Source organism: Numida meleagris, chromosome 11 (genome assembly GCF_002078875.1).
Source record: "Numida meleagris isolate 19003 breed g44 Domestic line chromosome 11, NumMel1.0, whole genome shotgun sequence".
Classification (NCBI taxonomy): Eukaryota; Metazoa; Chordata; class Aves; order Galliformes; family Numididae; genus Numida; species Numida meleagris.
The window spans coordinates 11,487,106-11,501,736 of record NC_034419.1 but is presented as its reverse complement, the minus strand read 5'-3'; the positions used below and the strand labels follow the sequence as shown (position 1 = coordinate 11,501,736).

The 14,631-nt window shown below is 65.6% G+C and overlaps 1 protein-coding gene across 6 annotated transcripts; it reads right to left on the bottom strand.

The window, feature by feature from the left end:
* LOC110404947 (laminin subunit beta-2-like) lies at positions 91-14,628 on the bottom strand. 6 transcript variants are annotated; one of them, XM_021409740.1, is made up of 39 exons: positions 14,253-14,628; positions 13,572-13,903; positions 13,370-13,459; positions 12,943-13,103; positions 12,306-12,410; positions 11,693-11,742; positions 11,027-11,202; positions 10,823-10,946; positions 10,674-10,747; positions 10,392-10,580; positions 10,257-10,320; positions 9,977-10,179; positions 9,788-9,908; positions 9,477-9,665; positions 9,218-9,397; positions 8,208-8,320; positions 8,011-8,090; positions 7,623-7,779; positions 7,340-7,492; positions 7,104-7,262; positions 6,904-7,025; positions 6,303-6,423; positions 5,795-5,987; positions 5,474-5,617; positions 5,110-5,341; positions 4,544-4,707; positions 4,239-4,463; positions 3,935-4,149; positions 3,763-3,859; positions 2,852-3,227; positions 2,598-2,782; positions 2,112-2,341; positions 1,775-1,978; positions 1,483-1,627; positions 1,191-1,398; positions 976-1,117; positions 620-796; positions 391-547; positions 91-316 (listed from the first exon to the last, which is right to left on the bottom strand). In XM_021409740.1, exons 6-39 carry the CDS (start codon positions 11,721-11,723, stop codon positions 183-185), a joined length of 5,484 nt encoding a protein of 1,827 aa, XP_021265415.1. In that variant the 5' UTR covers positions 11,724-11,742; positions 12,306-12,410; positions 12,943-13,103; positions 13,370-13,459; positions 13,572-13,903; positions 14,253-14,628; the 3' UTR covers positions 91-182. The 6 variants fall into 6 exon arrangements, with proteins under 6 accessions (XP_021265415.1, XP_021265417.1, XP_021265414.1 ...); XM_021409742.1 differs by having other exon boundaries at positions 12,306-12,371; XM_021409739.1 differs by lacking the exon at positions 12,306-12,410.

Sequence of the window (14,631 nt, the reverse complement as noted above, 5' to 3'; positions counted from 1 at the left end):
GGCGAGCACCGCCCCGCCGGAGGCCGGGGGTACCTCGAGGGGACGCGCGGGGCTCGGCCACGCGTGACAGTGAGAGGCCGGACACGGGCAGCCGCTGCTCAGCGCTTTATTTGCAGGTGCAGCCGCGCTACAGACACCCCGCGGGTTTGTTCCACGCCGCGTGGGGCCGCGTCCTGAGGCTCCTAGCAGGTGGCATACGCGTTGGCCCGCTCGCGGATCTCCTGCAGCAGCCCTGACACCTGCCGCTCCAGAGCCTGCAGCCGGGTCGCCTTGGCCGCCATCGCCTGCTCGTTGGCCCCGAAGTGCTGCTCCAGCTCTGCGGGACGGCGCCGGGCATAGGGTGGGCTGCGGGCACCGCCTGGGCAGCCCCTGTCCCACGCTGCTCCTTACCTTCCAGCCGCCTCTTGCTGCTGTTGGCTTTATCCAGCAGGTCCCTGGCCTCGGCCGTCAGTCGCGTCACGCGCTGCAGAGCCCCGCCAGCCGCCCCTGCCATCCCGCTCACCCGGCCCTTGAGCACCACGTAGCGCTGCGTCACCTGTGCCAGGTCCTGGGGGCACGTGGCACGATGAGGCCGAGCTCCCCGCATCCCCTCCCCACCTGCAGCACAGCCGGGGCTCACCTGGCTGAGCGACCTCGAGGCGGTGGTGGCACGCTGCGCCCCATCCTTGGCATCCTGTGCCAGGCGCCGGGCGTCCTGTCCGCGCTGCTGCAGGGCGGTGACACGCTGTGCCAGCTCCCGCAGCCGCCTCTGCAGCCGTGACTCCTTCCCCTGCAGCGCCTGCAGCTTGCGCTCCGCCTGGGTGCACAGGACATAGGTGGTGGGTGGACGCTGTGTGCCCATTGCGTGCCTGTGGCATGCCCACGCCACGTCCACACCACGCCCATGGCATTGGTTTTGCTCTCCTTGTGTGCCCACTCTGTTATCCACAGCCCAGGGGGTGTGCCAGGGTCCCCATCCCCAGTATCACCTCTCACCTCCCTGGCTTTGCTCTCAGCAGCCCGGATGCCATCCTTGGCGCTCCGCAGGGTGCTCCCGGCCGCCATCACCTGTGCCCGTGCCACCTGCAGTGCGAGCTGCGTCCCCGCCAGCTCATCCCTCACACCCTCCGCTCGCTCCCTGCAGGGATAGAGACATCTCCAGCCCTGCTCAGGGCCCTGTCAACCTACCCATCCAGCACGTTGCCACTCGCCTGGCGTCCTGTCCCTGTGCCAGCAGCCCCTGTGCAGCTGCCAGCCCCTGCGCCGTGCCATTGAGCACCACGTCCACCCCGTCCAGCTGGCTGATGCTCTCCTGCATCTCCCGCAGCAGCTCCTGGATGCGTTCAGGGCTGGTGGGCAGGGAGATGTTCAGCACCTGCCGTGCCACCAGCTCGATGCTGCCTGGATCTGCTCCTTCCTCTGCGGGGACATCAGAGCAGGGCGGGCTCAGGATGGGCACCATGCCCTGCACTGTGCCCGGTGCCCACGCGCTGCCGGCCCTACCTGCCAGGAAGGCTTTGATGCGGCGGATGAAGTCCCGCAACTGCACCGTCGCCTTCTCCGTGCGGCTGCGGGCGGCCTGCGAGCGTTCCAATGCCTCCTCCGCACGGCTGCGGGCACCCCGCGCCAGGTCCTGCACCTCCTGCATCTGGGGTGTAACCAAGGGGCACCAAAGGGTTTACAGCTGGGATGTGCAAGGTGCCATCATTGAGCCAGGAGTGGGCCTAGGTTTTATGTTCAAGTGGGCATAAAGGGCCACGCATAGGAACCCAGCACAGGGGGATGCCGTCCCTACCTTCTGCGTCACGGCACTCAGCTGTCCCAGGGCCACCTCCAACTGCTGCGAGGCATTGTGGGCGCTGCTCAGGGCTTGAGCTGACACGGGCAGGGCTCCCGTGCACCCCACACCCCCGCAGTGCCGCGTCCCCACGCTGTCCCGGCACAGGGCTCCTCCGCACGGTGATTCTGCACAGCTCCGGTCTCCAGGAGCCCCGCAAATCTGCAGGGATGCAAAAGGTGGAGTTTGAATGGGCAGACCCTCACCCCGGTTGGCCCAAGGGCAAAGTAACCCATGTGCCACCCGCGATGTGGGGTCTCCCCATGAGCCCTTTTTCCCCACATCCCGCTCTCACCTTCTCATTGATCCCTGCCACGCTGAGCCCTGACACCCGTTTCTGTGCCTCCCGCAGGGATTTCCGCTGCGCAGCTGTGCTCCGGCGGAACGCATCGCCCCGCTGCTGCAGTGCCCGCTCAGCCGCCCGCTGCGTGGCCCGTGCTGCGCTCAGCTCTCCCGCCGTGCCGTTGGCCAGCGCCTCTGCCTGCCGTGAGTCCCGTGCTGCCGCCACGATGCTCCGGTAGGACTCTGTCGGTACAGAGTGTCCCTCGAGTCCCACCATGTCCCTAGCATCCCACTATGGCTCCACGATCACCCACGTCCCTTGTGTCTCACCATGTCCCCATGAGCTCCCCATGTCTCAGGATCTCCTAAGGATCCAGAGTCCTGTTTCCCCAAGATCCCTCTATTCCCCCCACGTGTCCAGCGTCCCACCACACACCCAGCATCAGGGCATGGCTCTCCCAGCCCCCACGCCCCCAAACCCCTCGCTGGATGCCCTTACCCCTGAATCCTGCTGCTGTCACGGTGCCGAGGACAGCGTGCAGATGGGAGGTGGTTTGGTTGAGCCCACCCAACTCATGACTCAGCCTGGCCAGCCGGCCTCGGTGCAGCGCATCAGCCTGCGTCAGCTGATCCACATGTTGTTCCAGCTCTTGAAGCCTCTTCCAGAAGTCGTCCAGCTCTGTCCTATGGGGCAAAGAGCTCTCAAACCTCTCTGGGTACCTAAAGCCCCCCCAGCCCACCATGTGCACTTGCCTGGTGCCATCCTGCCGCTCAGACAGCTCCTGCAGGAGGGGGCTACTGGGGCTTCCCCCCTCGCCCAGCAGCCGCTCTGCATGCCCCAGGGCCTCCTCCAGTGCCCGCAGGCGGGGGCTGAGTGGGGCTGCAGACCCTCCTTCACGCAGCGCCCGCACCCGTGCCCCCAGGTGCTGCAGCCCATCCTGCAGGCTGCCCAGCACCGCATCCCAGCGCCCGAAGCAGGGGTGGCACGGTGAACAGTGAGGGAAGGCGGCCTGGTAGCCCCGCTGGCAGCGGTCGCAGCGCAGCCCCTCAAAGCCAGGCCGGCACTGGCACTGCCCGCTGGCTCGGTCGCACTGTGGGCTCTCGGCGCCCAGCGGCTCACACTCACAGGCTGTGGAGATGGGCACTGTCACAGCCTGGACTCTCTAGGGGCCCCTGTGTCCTCAGAGTGGCACCATGTCCCCTGGGCCACCCATGGTTCCAGGGTTCAATCACGTATCCAGGGTCCTCAGAGACTCATCTTGTCCCCATCCCATGTCCCCAGCATCTCATCATGTCCTCAGCATCCCACTATGGCTCCAGGTATGTCCCCATCCCCAGGGTTCCACCACATCCCCATGAGCTCATTATGTCCCTGAGGTCCTTCACATCCGCAGGATCCTCTCCATATCCCCAGGATCTCCCATGTACCCAAAATCTCACCCTATGTCCCCAGGACTCCCTATGTCACCAGGACCCCTTGTGTCCCCAAACCCTGTGTCCCCAAGACTCCTCCTTCCTCAAGGTTCCCATATTCCCAGGAACCCCCATGTGCCCAAAATCTCACCCCATGTCCCAACGGCACCCTGTATCCCCAAGACCCCTCCTTTCCTAGGGCCCCCACATCCCCATACACCCCACTGCCAGCCTCTGGGCCATGCTCCCACCTTGACACTCCAGCTCAGGGTCTCCCCAGTGATGCTCCTGGCACTGGGAACAGACACGGCCACCAAAGCCGAGGTGGCAGCGGCACTGCCCTGTGACCTGCAGTGAGATCAAGGTGCTCAGCTCACCCATTCTCACCCCTGGAGGATGCAGGACCCATGCTGGGATGCTCACCTCATCGCAGGTGGGGTGCGTGGCGTGCAGGGGATGGCATCCACAAGGCTCACAGCCCCCCGCCCCCCCCAGGTTCCAGAAGTTGGGTGCGCAGCGGTCACAGCTCCTGCCCACCACGTTGGGTCTGCAGGCGCAGGCTCCCGTGGCGCGGTCGCAGCTGCAGGTGCCAGCGGTGCAGTGGGCGGACAGCGTTCCCCGTGGGTCACAGCTGCAGCCTGCGGGCGGTGGGCAGCCACGTGGGGCATGGGGCTCAGCCCCGTGCCACCCCCAAACCCTGCATGCCCACAGCCCCTGCCCCACTCACGGCGGCAGCTGCGCTGCAGGGCATTGCCAAAATAGCCGGGCTGGCACTGGGCGCAGCGGGGCCCTGCGGTGTGGTACAGGCAGCGGCGACAGTGTCCTGTGTGCGGGTCACAGGCCCCCGGGTCACTGGTGTCAATGTTGTTGTTGCACTGGCAGGGCCGGCACACTCCTCCCTCCATCTCCGGTGCCCCGAAGTAGCCCGGGGAGCAGCGGTCGCAGCGGGGCCCTGTGGGACATGGGATGCGGGTGATAGAACCTCAGCCCCCTTGCTGGGGTCCCGCAGCATGGTGCCTGTCTGCCCCTCACCGGCGTATCCGGGTGCGCACAGGCATACAATGTGGTGGGTCTCCTCATCGGCGTGGCAGGCGCTCCCGTGGTAGTGCCGTGTGCCAGGATAGCCAGGACAGGGACAGGGGCGGCACTGCTGCCCTGAGCCCAGCACTGGGTCTCCGTAGTAACCATCCTGGCACCTGCAAGGGAGTGAGGTCTCCCGTGTCCATCTCATCTATTTCATCAAATCCCATCCCATCCCATTAATCCTAACCTGTCCTATCCAGTCCCACCATTCCATTTTATTCCATCTCATCCCATCTCATCTCACTCCATCCCATCCCATCCCATCCTGATCCTATCTTACCCTATCTGATCCTACCCTGTCCCGTCCCATCCCGTCCCACCCCATCCCATCCTATGCCATCTCATCTCATCTCATCCCATCCATCTATTCTAATCTCACCCCATCCCATCCCATCTTATCCAATCCAAACCTATTCTATCCCATCCATCCCACCCCGTCTCACCCCACCCCATCGGTGCTGTAAGTACCACGCCATGCCATGCTGTGCCAAGCTGTCCCACCCACTCGTGCCCACCTCTCACAGTGCCGGCCGGTGGTGTGATCACGGCAGCGCAGGCAGCTGCCCGTCCGTGGGTCGCACTCCTCGGCGTGCCCATTGCACTGGCAGGGCCGGCAGGCGGGGAAGCCCCAGTGGCCCGGCTGGCAGCGGTCGCACTGCCGGCCCACAGTGCCCGGCTGGCACCGGCACTGCCCGCTGCCCGCGTCACACAGCTGGGACATGGAGCCCTCCGGGGAGCAGGCACAGGCTGTGGGATGGCACGACTCACGTCAGGGGGACTTCAAGCCAGAGAACAACCATCCCAGCAGGATGGACAGACAGACGGACAGACGGATCCCACCCCAGCATGCCTGACATGCCGGCAGACCCTGCTACTCACGGCTGCACCCCAGGGGTCCGAAGCCGTAGCTGCCGGGTGCGCAGCGGTCACAGCGACGGCCGAGGACGTGGGGCTTGCATTCACACTGCCCTGACAGCACCTGGCACACGCTGCTGCGGGAGCCCTGCGGGTCGCACTGGCAGGCTGCGGGGCAGCAGGGGTGTGGCTGGGGATGGGGATGCCATGCCACATGCTGCCACCATCCCCTGCCCTCTCCTGCACCAGGCGCTATCCAGCTTCGCTGCACCGAGCGTGGCTCTGTCGTAGCCCCCCACGCACCTACCCACTCACGGCCCCTCATCCCTGCAGCCCCCCACTCACGCAGAGCTCCGTCGTGCAGCATGGCTGAGACGCTGCAGATCAGGCGGGCGCAGGCTTCGGCCAGGGCGTGCGGTGGGGCCATGTGGAAAGCCTCCAGGCATCGGTAGCGCTCCAGCTCCTCGAGACGCTGCACCGCCTCCGCCGCTGCCCCATGGAAGCCCGGCAGCTCTGGCACACGTGGCAGCAGCACCAGCTGTGGGGCAGCAGGGAGGTGGTGGGGCTGCCCCAGGACCAGTCCCAACTCCATCAACATCCCCAGCCCCACTGATGTCCCCATTCCCATGCATGGCCCCATCCCATCAACATTTCCAACCTCATTCCCTGCCCCAGACCCAGCTGCAACCCCAACCCCACTGCTGTCTTCATCAATATCCCCTTCCACAGCCCCACTGGCATCTCAATCGCCTTCAGCATCTCCCTCTCCATTCCATCCCATCTCTGTCCACCATCCCATGTATGGTTTTCCCATTTCCCCACCAGCTGTGGGGTGTGCTGGGACCCCATTTACCGAGTCGATGAGGATGAAGGCACTGGGGTGGCGTTGGTTGACGCCGGCCCGCTGCAGCCGCACAGTTACCTCATACGGGGTACTGGGCTCGAAGCAGAAGGGCCGGGACAGCAGCACATACCTGTGCAAAGGAAGGCATTGGGGCACAGGGAGATGGCCAGGAGAATGCAGCAGGACCAGGCCACCTTCCTCATCCTGATTCCCTGACCTGTGTGGTAGGACTGTCCCTCTTCCCATTCCAGCCACATCCCATCCCCATCCCTCAGTTCTGGAAGTGTGGCAGTGTTGTCCTTCTCCCTGTCCGATCCTGTCTCCATCCTCATCCCCGACCCATCCTATCCCACCCCATTCCGAGTTCCATCTTCATTCCATCTCTTTATCTCATCCCATCCCATCCTTTCCTCATGCACATCTCCATCTTTATCCTGTCTGCATTCCCATCTCTATCCCCGGTTTCATCCCCATCTCCATCCCCAACCTCCTCCCTCTTCCCAACCCACCATCTCCACCTCGATTCCATCCCTATCCCATTCCCTGTCTCATCCCACCCCATCCTTTCCCCATCTCCATCCTTATCCAATCCCCTCCCACCCCATCCCACCTCTGGCTGTGGGGCAGACCCTCGTGGTACATCTGCTCAGAGGGCAGCAGGTTCCCGCAGCGGGGGCTGGTGGGCAGTGCCCTGGAGCTGACGCTCACCACAGCCTCCCAGTCCTCGGCTGACTGCAATGGGATGCGAGGGCCATCAGCACCGGCAGTGCTGTGTGGTGCACACCGGGGCCATCCCACAGCCACACTCACCTCGGGCTCATAGCGCAGCAGCAGCTCGTACTCCATGGGGTAGGGCACGTCGTCCACGTGGAATGTCAGCCCGGCCCCATCCCGCACGCGGGCAAACCCCAGTCCAGTCCACGTCACCATGCGCGTGTCCCCGTTCCGCAGCACTGGCTCCACGTCGGGCTGGGCACGGCACCGCACGGCTCAGCCCCAGCCCCTGGCTGTGCCCCACTGTGCCCCCTCCTCACCCCGGCGCTCACCTTGGGGGGCCGCTGGAGGCTGTGGCGTTGGGCTGCGCGGGGCTGGGGGGCACGGGGAGGGCTGCGCTGGGGCCGTGCGCGTGCCTTCCGCCCTGCAGGGTCCCCACTGCGGTGCTGGGGGCAGTCCTGGGGTACCTCTGCCCGCACAGTGCCCTGCAGGGATGGGGACAGCCATGCACAGGGATGGCCACGCATGGGGCATGGGGATAGCCATGCATGGAGCACAGGGATGGCCATACACGAGGCACGGGGCACCGTGGCAGCCCAGGCTGGGGACACTCACCGGGAGCTGGGGGTGGCTGGGCCCGTGGCCCGTGGCTTGCTCAGCCTCGTAGGTGTAGTGGTCAAGGGGTGCGCAGAAGAAGCCAGGCTGCACCTGGTCACACTGCCGGCCCATGAGGTGAGGGCGGCAGGGACAGGCCCCATCCTCCATGGAGCACCTGGGGAATGGCCCTCATCCATCTTTATGTCCGACTGTGCCTCACCCATCCCTCCCTGTCCCCATCCCTCCATCTCCAGGCACAGAGATCCCTCCTTCCACACCAATCTGTCTCCACTGTGAAGCCCTGTCCCCATCCCTCCAGCAATGGCCCCATCACTCCCATCCTGCCCTGTCCCCATCCCCATCCCTGTGCCCCCGTGCCCTGCTAGGCGGTACTGTGGGGCCTCACCGGTTGCTGTAGGCTCCCCCGAAGTCACAGGAGCAGGGCCGGCACCCCCCTACATCGTAGCTCAGGCCCCAGAACTCAGGCTGCAGTGAGATGGGAGAGACGGGGAGCAGGTGTGGGACCAGCCCAGCCCTGGGGGATGCCATGGGGCTTGTGAGAGCCAAGGCAGTGGAGTGCATTGTGGGGCCTGGGGCACTTACCACGCACTGGCTGCAGGAGCGCCCGGCCACAAAGCGCTTGCAGTAGCAGTCCCCGCTGATGGGGTCACAGGGGGAGCTGCCCGCCACCGTGCCCCGTGGGTCGCACCGGCACGCTGCCCCCAGCACACACACAGATGGGGGGCTGGCACACAGCACCGCAGCCCAGCACAGCCCCCCAGTGCACCCAGTGGTGTTCAAACAGCAGCCCCACAACTCTCCCTCCTTGTCCCATGGCTTTGAGTCTCCCTTGCACTCATCCCCCCTTCACAAACCCCCTCCCTCTCTTTCCACCTCCAACTGTCCATGCCCATCCTACTTCCATCCCCATCATCCCCTCCCCATTGCTTCATCACCCACTCATCCAGCTCCACCCTTCCATCCCCATCCCCAATCCTCCAGCCCAATCCTTCCATCCCCATCCCTGCATCCCTTATCCTTTCATCCATTTCTCTTCACCTCATTCCTTCATCTCCATTCTTCTTCAGTCCCCACCCCCCCAACCCCATTGCTACATCCCTAACCCATCCAGCTCCACACTTCCATCTCCAGCCTCAACCCTCCAACTCAGACCTTCAATCTCCATTCCTTCATCCCCATCCCTACTCTTCCATTCTCATTCCCATTCCTCCACTCCCATCCCTACCCCTGCATCTCCATTCCCATTCCTCCAACTCCATCCCCATCCCCATCACTTCCATTCCTTCATCTCCGTCCCTCCATCCCTACTGCATCACCACTCATTCAGCTCCACCCTCCATGTCCTTCCCCAATCCCATGCCTTCATCCCCATCCCTCCATCCCCACTCCCAGTTCCTTCATTCCCATCCCTCTTTCCCCATTCCCATTCCACCATCGCCATCCCCATTCCTTTCATCCTTTCATCTCCATCCTTTCACCCCCATTCCTTCACCCATCTTCCTCCATCCCCACCCCCATTCCTCCACCCCCACATCCATCCCCACCAAAACCCTCCATCCCCGCAGCCCATGCCCACCCCAGCCCCAGCTCACGCTGGCAGCCCTGAGGGTCTCCCTGGCTGAGGCCGTAGGCTCCGTGCTGGCAGCGGTCGCAGCGTGGCCCAGCCACATTCTCCTTGCAGCGGCACTGCCCCGCGATCATGCCCAGCGCCACATCCGTGTGCGCGTCGCAGGCACCGCCATCCAGCGATCCCGCCGGGTCACAGTCACATGCTGTGGGGACATCGTGGCAGCTGGGGCAGGTGGCACCGCGGGACATGGGGCTGGGGGCAACAGGGCTGGGGGCACTCACGGACGCAGGCGGTGGGGGCACGGATATCAGAGCGTGGGTGCCGGTAGTAGAAGGGCTTGCAGAGGTGGCAGCGGCGGCCCATGGTGTTGTGCTGGCAGCCATCGCACACGGCCCCGCTGGTGTTCCCGGTGGCCAGGAACACGGCCATGTCGAAGTGGCAGCGCCGCGAGTGCTCGTTGCAGTCGCACCCTGTGAGGATGGCACCCCTGGTACCCAACCCCAACCCGCTGCATGCAAGACCCCAAACCCCGGCACGCGGTGCAGGACCCCGTGGCCCGGCGCCGTGCTGGCTGCGGGTGCGTGGCACTCACGGCGGCAGGCGTTGGTGCTGGAGCCCTCAGCCGGGCGCCAGGGCAGCTCATGGTAGAAGTCCTCGCAGCGCTCACAGTTCAGCCCCTGTGTGTGGTGCTTGCAGACGCAGCGCCCGTGGATCTAGGGGAGAGCATCTGGGTCAGCCCAGCCCGTCACCCTGTGCAAGGCCGTGCCGTGCCGCATCTCACCATGCCGGGGACAGATGGCGGAGCACCAGGTGCAGGGGCACACTCAGCGGCGTGGCCATGGCAGAAGCAGCTCCCGCGCAGCACCAGCTCGTCCACAGCATAGTAGTATTTGTGCAGCACCTCCCGCCGTGAGTCCAGCAGGTTGTCCCCCAGCGTGTGCAGCTTGGTGAGGTTCACCCGCAGGTTGGTGACACGCAGCAGCTCTGGGTAGCACAGGAGGCACCATCAGTGCTTGCCATGCTGCCCCAGAGCACCACTTCCCACCCCCATGGACACACACCCTGGATGTCGGGGCTGTATGGGTCCACCACCGGGATGGAGGGGTCCAGCACCTTGAAGATGACCTGGAGGTGGGATGTAGCATGTCAGCGCATCCCCCATCCCAATCCCCTTGCACCCCCCCAGCCCCACGCACCTCGCCGTGGCTGGAGGGCTCGATCTCGGAATAACGCTGCTCACACAGCACCTCGCCCATGTGCCCTGAAGGGTGTGTGGGGATGCCAGGGAAGAGCTTGGAGCAGTTGTAGGCGAAGTAGCGGTACACCTTCCAGCTGCGGCCAAAGTCGGCCGAGCGCTCCACCAGCATGGCTGCGGGGCGGAAGGTCTGTGGGGCACACAGAGGGATGGGAGCACACGGAGGGATAGAGACCGGTGGGTCATGGGGGTCACGCCATCCCACTGTGCCCTGTGTGCCCACCTTGAAGGTCATGATGAGGTGCGTGAAGTGGAACTCGCCCTCCAGGTCCAGCTGGATGCTGACGTGCTCCACGCCTGCAGGGATGGATGGTGGTGGCTAAGGCACGCAGCCCACGGGGGGACACACGCGTGGGGCTGCCATGCTCTCACCGTTCTCCGACTGCCACCAGCTCCTCTTGCTGTGGGGGCCGTGCAGGTAGATGACGTTCTCGATGCGGTGGCTCTCGCGCAGGGCTGGGTCTCGTGAGTCGCAGGTGAAGCATTTCTCAGAGTCCTGCACAGGGAGCATCAGTCACCCTGGGGGCTGCACCAGCACGTGGTGCCATGCTGTGCTGTGCCGTGCCGCAGGCTCACCTGGAGGTGGCTGACGATGCAGTACTCCTGGGGCCCCTGCATCCCGCAGGTGGACGAGGCGCTGAGCTGCCGGGCTCTCCCCACCAGCAGGTTGCCTGTGGCCGGGTAGCAGCTGCCGCGGGCACAGCCCTGGGATGGATCCGGCTCTTCCCAGCCCCCCGCTGCTGGCACCGCCGCTGCACAGAGCGCAGGGGCTGGGGGGGCTGTGCCATGACCCCACACCCCATAGCCCTGTGCTTCTCCACCCCCATCCCGCCCCATCCCCACATCCTGACCCACTGATGCAGCACAAAGCTCCGTGACCCAGAAAGGTGCTGCCAGCGCGGCTGTGGCCTCGTGACCGGGGGGCAGGGAGAGGGGCCGGGAGGGCAGTGCCAGCAAGTGGGGTGCTGGGCTGGGGGCTGCTAGCAGGAGGGGCTGGGGAGGGGGAGTGTGAGTGCTGCGGGTACTGCTGGTACCCGGCTCATGGAGCAGTGCCAGGGGGAGCCGGGAGCCAGGTCAGGTGCTCGCTAATCCTGCAGGGCTCAGTGCAGCCCAGATTCCTCGCTGGGATTTGTAGCACTTGGGCCCTCACCGCATCAGCACAGCCCTGTGACCCACAGCCTCCACGCAGGGCAGTGGTCCTGGGGCCACCACAGCCCCGGGCACTGTGGGAGCAGCACTTACCCAGGAGGAGAGCGAGCACCAGGACATCCATGGGCAGCGGCGGGCCCTGCCTGGGGAGCACAGATATGGGGTTGCAGCGTGAGGCAGCACTGCCCGAGCCTCTCCCAGCCCCGTGCACAGAGCACCCATCTCATAGCCATGTCCCCAGCCCCATGGTTGTGCCCCCACACCTCATTCTGCGGCCCAGGGAACACCCGTCCCTGCCTCCGTGTCCTGCTCTAGCACCGGTGTCCCCATTGGATCCCAGCGCTGGACCAGGGACACTTGGGAACAAGAGCCAGCAGGGCCAGAGCAGGCCAGGCAAGAACATCCTGCAGCTGGCCGGGGTCCTGCTGTTAAATTTAGGCTTGAGTTGCCTGTTGTGCTCTCTTCTCTGCCGTCACCGCCTGTTTCCAACCTTGCAAGCACCGCTGGATCAAAGCCTGACCCCGCGCCGCCCCAGCACAGCCTTCCTGTCCCCGCATGCAGCCAGCCAGGGCTGGGGGACGCCATGGGCCCATCCCAGCCGGACACCCGCGCTCTGCCCGGCGCCGGTCCCGCTCGATGTTGTGCCAATGGGCAGGAGAGGCAGTGCCAAGCAGTCCCCCAGCCCCGACCCCTGGCCCCGCAGTACCTGGGTGGTGCAGCGATGTGCGGGGCTGGAGGTGAGGGCCCACTGCCCCGATCCGGGCACGCAGAACTGAGCCGGGGCGACGGGAGACGATGGGAAAGCGGGCGGCTGTCCGGCCCCCCCGCGCACACACAGACACACACGATTCTTATTCAAATGCGCTGCCCACTGAATGGGACGGCGGTCTCCAGGCTACGGGAATGTCACTGCCGATTCCTTCTGCCTGGAGGCCCTCGCCGCCCGCCCATGGGGCTGTGGGGCCAGGCCTGGCCGCGCGGCCCAGCCAGGCGTCGGCAGCCCAGGCACGCCCCGGTGCCAACAAAGGCGCCTCGAGAGGCTGCTGGCTCTGCCTCCACGGGGGCAAGCCAAGGCCCCATAACCTCCCCGCCTGGGGATGCCGCGCGGCACCGCCCGGGCTCAGCACTGGGGCTGTGCTGGGTGCGGGCAGGCACCCGGCCCTCCCCGTGGATGCGGGGCTCGCTGGGCGAAGTCCGGCCCGCACCCACCCTGGGCCGTGGGAGCATGCAGCCCATCTCCACGAGGACCCCGCGGCCCCGTTCCTCACGTGCTGTGCCGTGCTGGCTGCCCGCGCCCAGCTGCAAGGCCACACCGCGCCCCGGGGCCCTGCGGCCGCTCCTACCTGTGCACGTGGGGCCGGCGGCCTGGGCAGGTGGCCGTGCCCTCTGGGGGCTGCGAGCGGAGCCGGCACGGCCCCGCCGGGCTCGGCCGCTTGTTCCTGGAGGAGGGCGGCCGGCGCCTGTCTCCTCCTCCGTGCGCCGTGCCAGGGAGGGAGGGCCCTGCCTGCGCCGAGGTGCACCAAGGTGAGGCGCAGGCCGGGTGCCAGGCAGCGGTGGCCCACGCACGGCTCAGCCATGCCCGGTCGCGTGGCACCGTCAGCACATGCCATGGCTGGGACTCGCCGTGCAGCGCGTGGGCACCCCATGCCTGTGCAGGGCGCATCTCCGGGAGCAGAACATGGGCCCCGGGGCGGCACGCTTCCCCACACCTCCCTGCATGACAAACCCTGCTCCGCAAGTGCTGCCGTGCCCTAAGCCAGCCCCACTCACCCCATGCCCGCCGGCACCGCCTGGGATCCCTGAGACTGCTCGAGCCCAACAAAGTCCTCACTGTCACACGGTGCCTTTTATTAGCCAAGGCTGAAGGAAGGAAGAGGACCCGCGTGCTTGCACCAAGGCCGTGCTCTGGCTGCACGCCGCTGAGCAGGGAGGCAGGAAGGTAGCACAGCCCCCAGGGCCCGGCAGCACTCACCGTGCCCCAGTGCAGCTCATCCCCTACACCTCGTCCAGGCAAGGGATGCCGGGGCTCAGGGCAGGGTGGGTGCGCAGCCCCGTGGCCAGGCACTGCGCAGGGGAAGCTCGGAGGAAGGGAAGGGCCGTGCTGAGCAAGGCTCCCATGGCAGTGACCGGGCACCGACCTTGGCTTTGACGAGGTAATGGGAAAGCTGGGAGGAGATGAGCTGATAAAGAGCCATTAGCACAGGCCAGTATGTCCGTACCGACAGGATCTTGCCAAGCACGTCTTATTTGCTTTGGGGAGATCGCCAGTGGCCTGATAAAAGTGGCTGTAACAGGATCTCTGGCCTTGGAAAAGGGAGAGGGAGGGATCCTCAGACCCTCCTGAGGATCCGAGCAGCCAGCAGTGCTCTTAGGCCACATCCCCTGCCCCCTAAGGCTGCTGACTTCCCACCCACAGCAGCTTGTGCTTGGAGGATGACACAGGTGGGGGTAGCGAGCTCGGCTCCGCTCCTGCAGCGCAGAGCCGGCGTGCAGCGCAGCCTCCCACGCCCGGCCAGTCCCGCTGGACCGACTTCAGTGCGCGCAGAGGGCGGCTGACGCTTCCCTGAACATCCTCAGCGAACACAGCTGCTTAACCTCTTCCCTGCCCAAGGACTTTGCTCGGGCACCCTGCGTGTCACAGGGGCTGACTCACCCTGGCGCTGCAGCTCGCCGCTCTCGGGGCAGCTCCCAGCTGTTCCTGGTGCACCGGGAGGGGCTGGCGCTCGGCGGGGCCGTGGTCCCACCACTGTTAGTGCTGGGTCAGCGCACCGATGGCCCGGCGGGACAAACGCAGCCGGATCACACGGCAGCAAACAATGGCATTGCTGTTGAATTAGCCAGCAGAAAGGGATCCCAAGGGAAGCGGGAGGGGGGCAGGCAAGCAGGACCTGGCAGAGCGCCCACAGCGCAGCGCCGACCCGGGAACTAACCTGGAATGCAGATTTGTGCCAGTTTATACCAGCGTGGCACCAGTGCTACTTGTCTGGAGCATCTCCCATCCCGAGGCAGGCATTCCTTCGTAGCATTTGGGT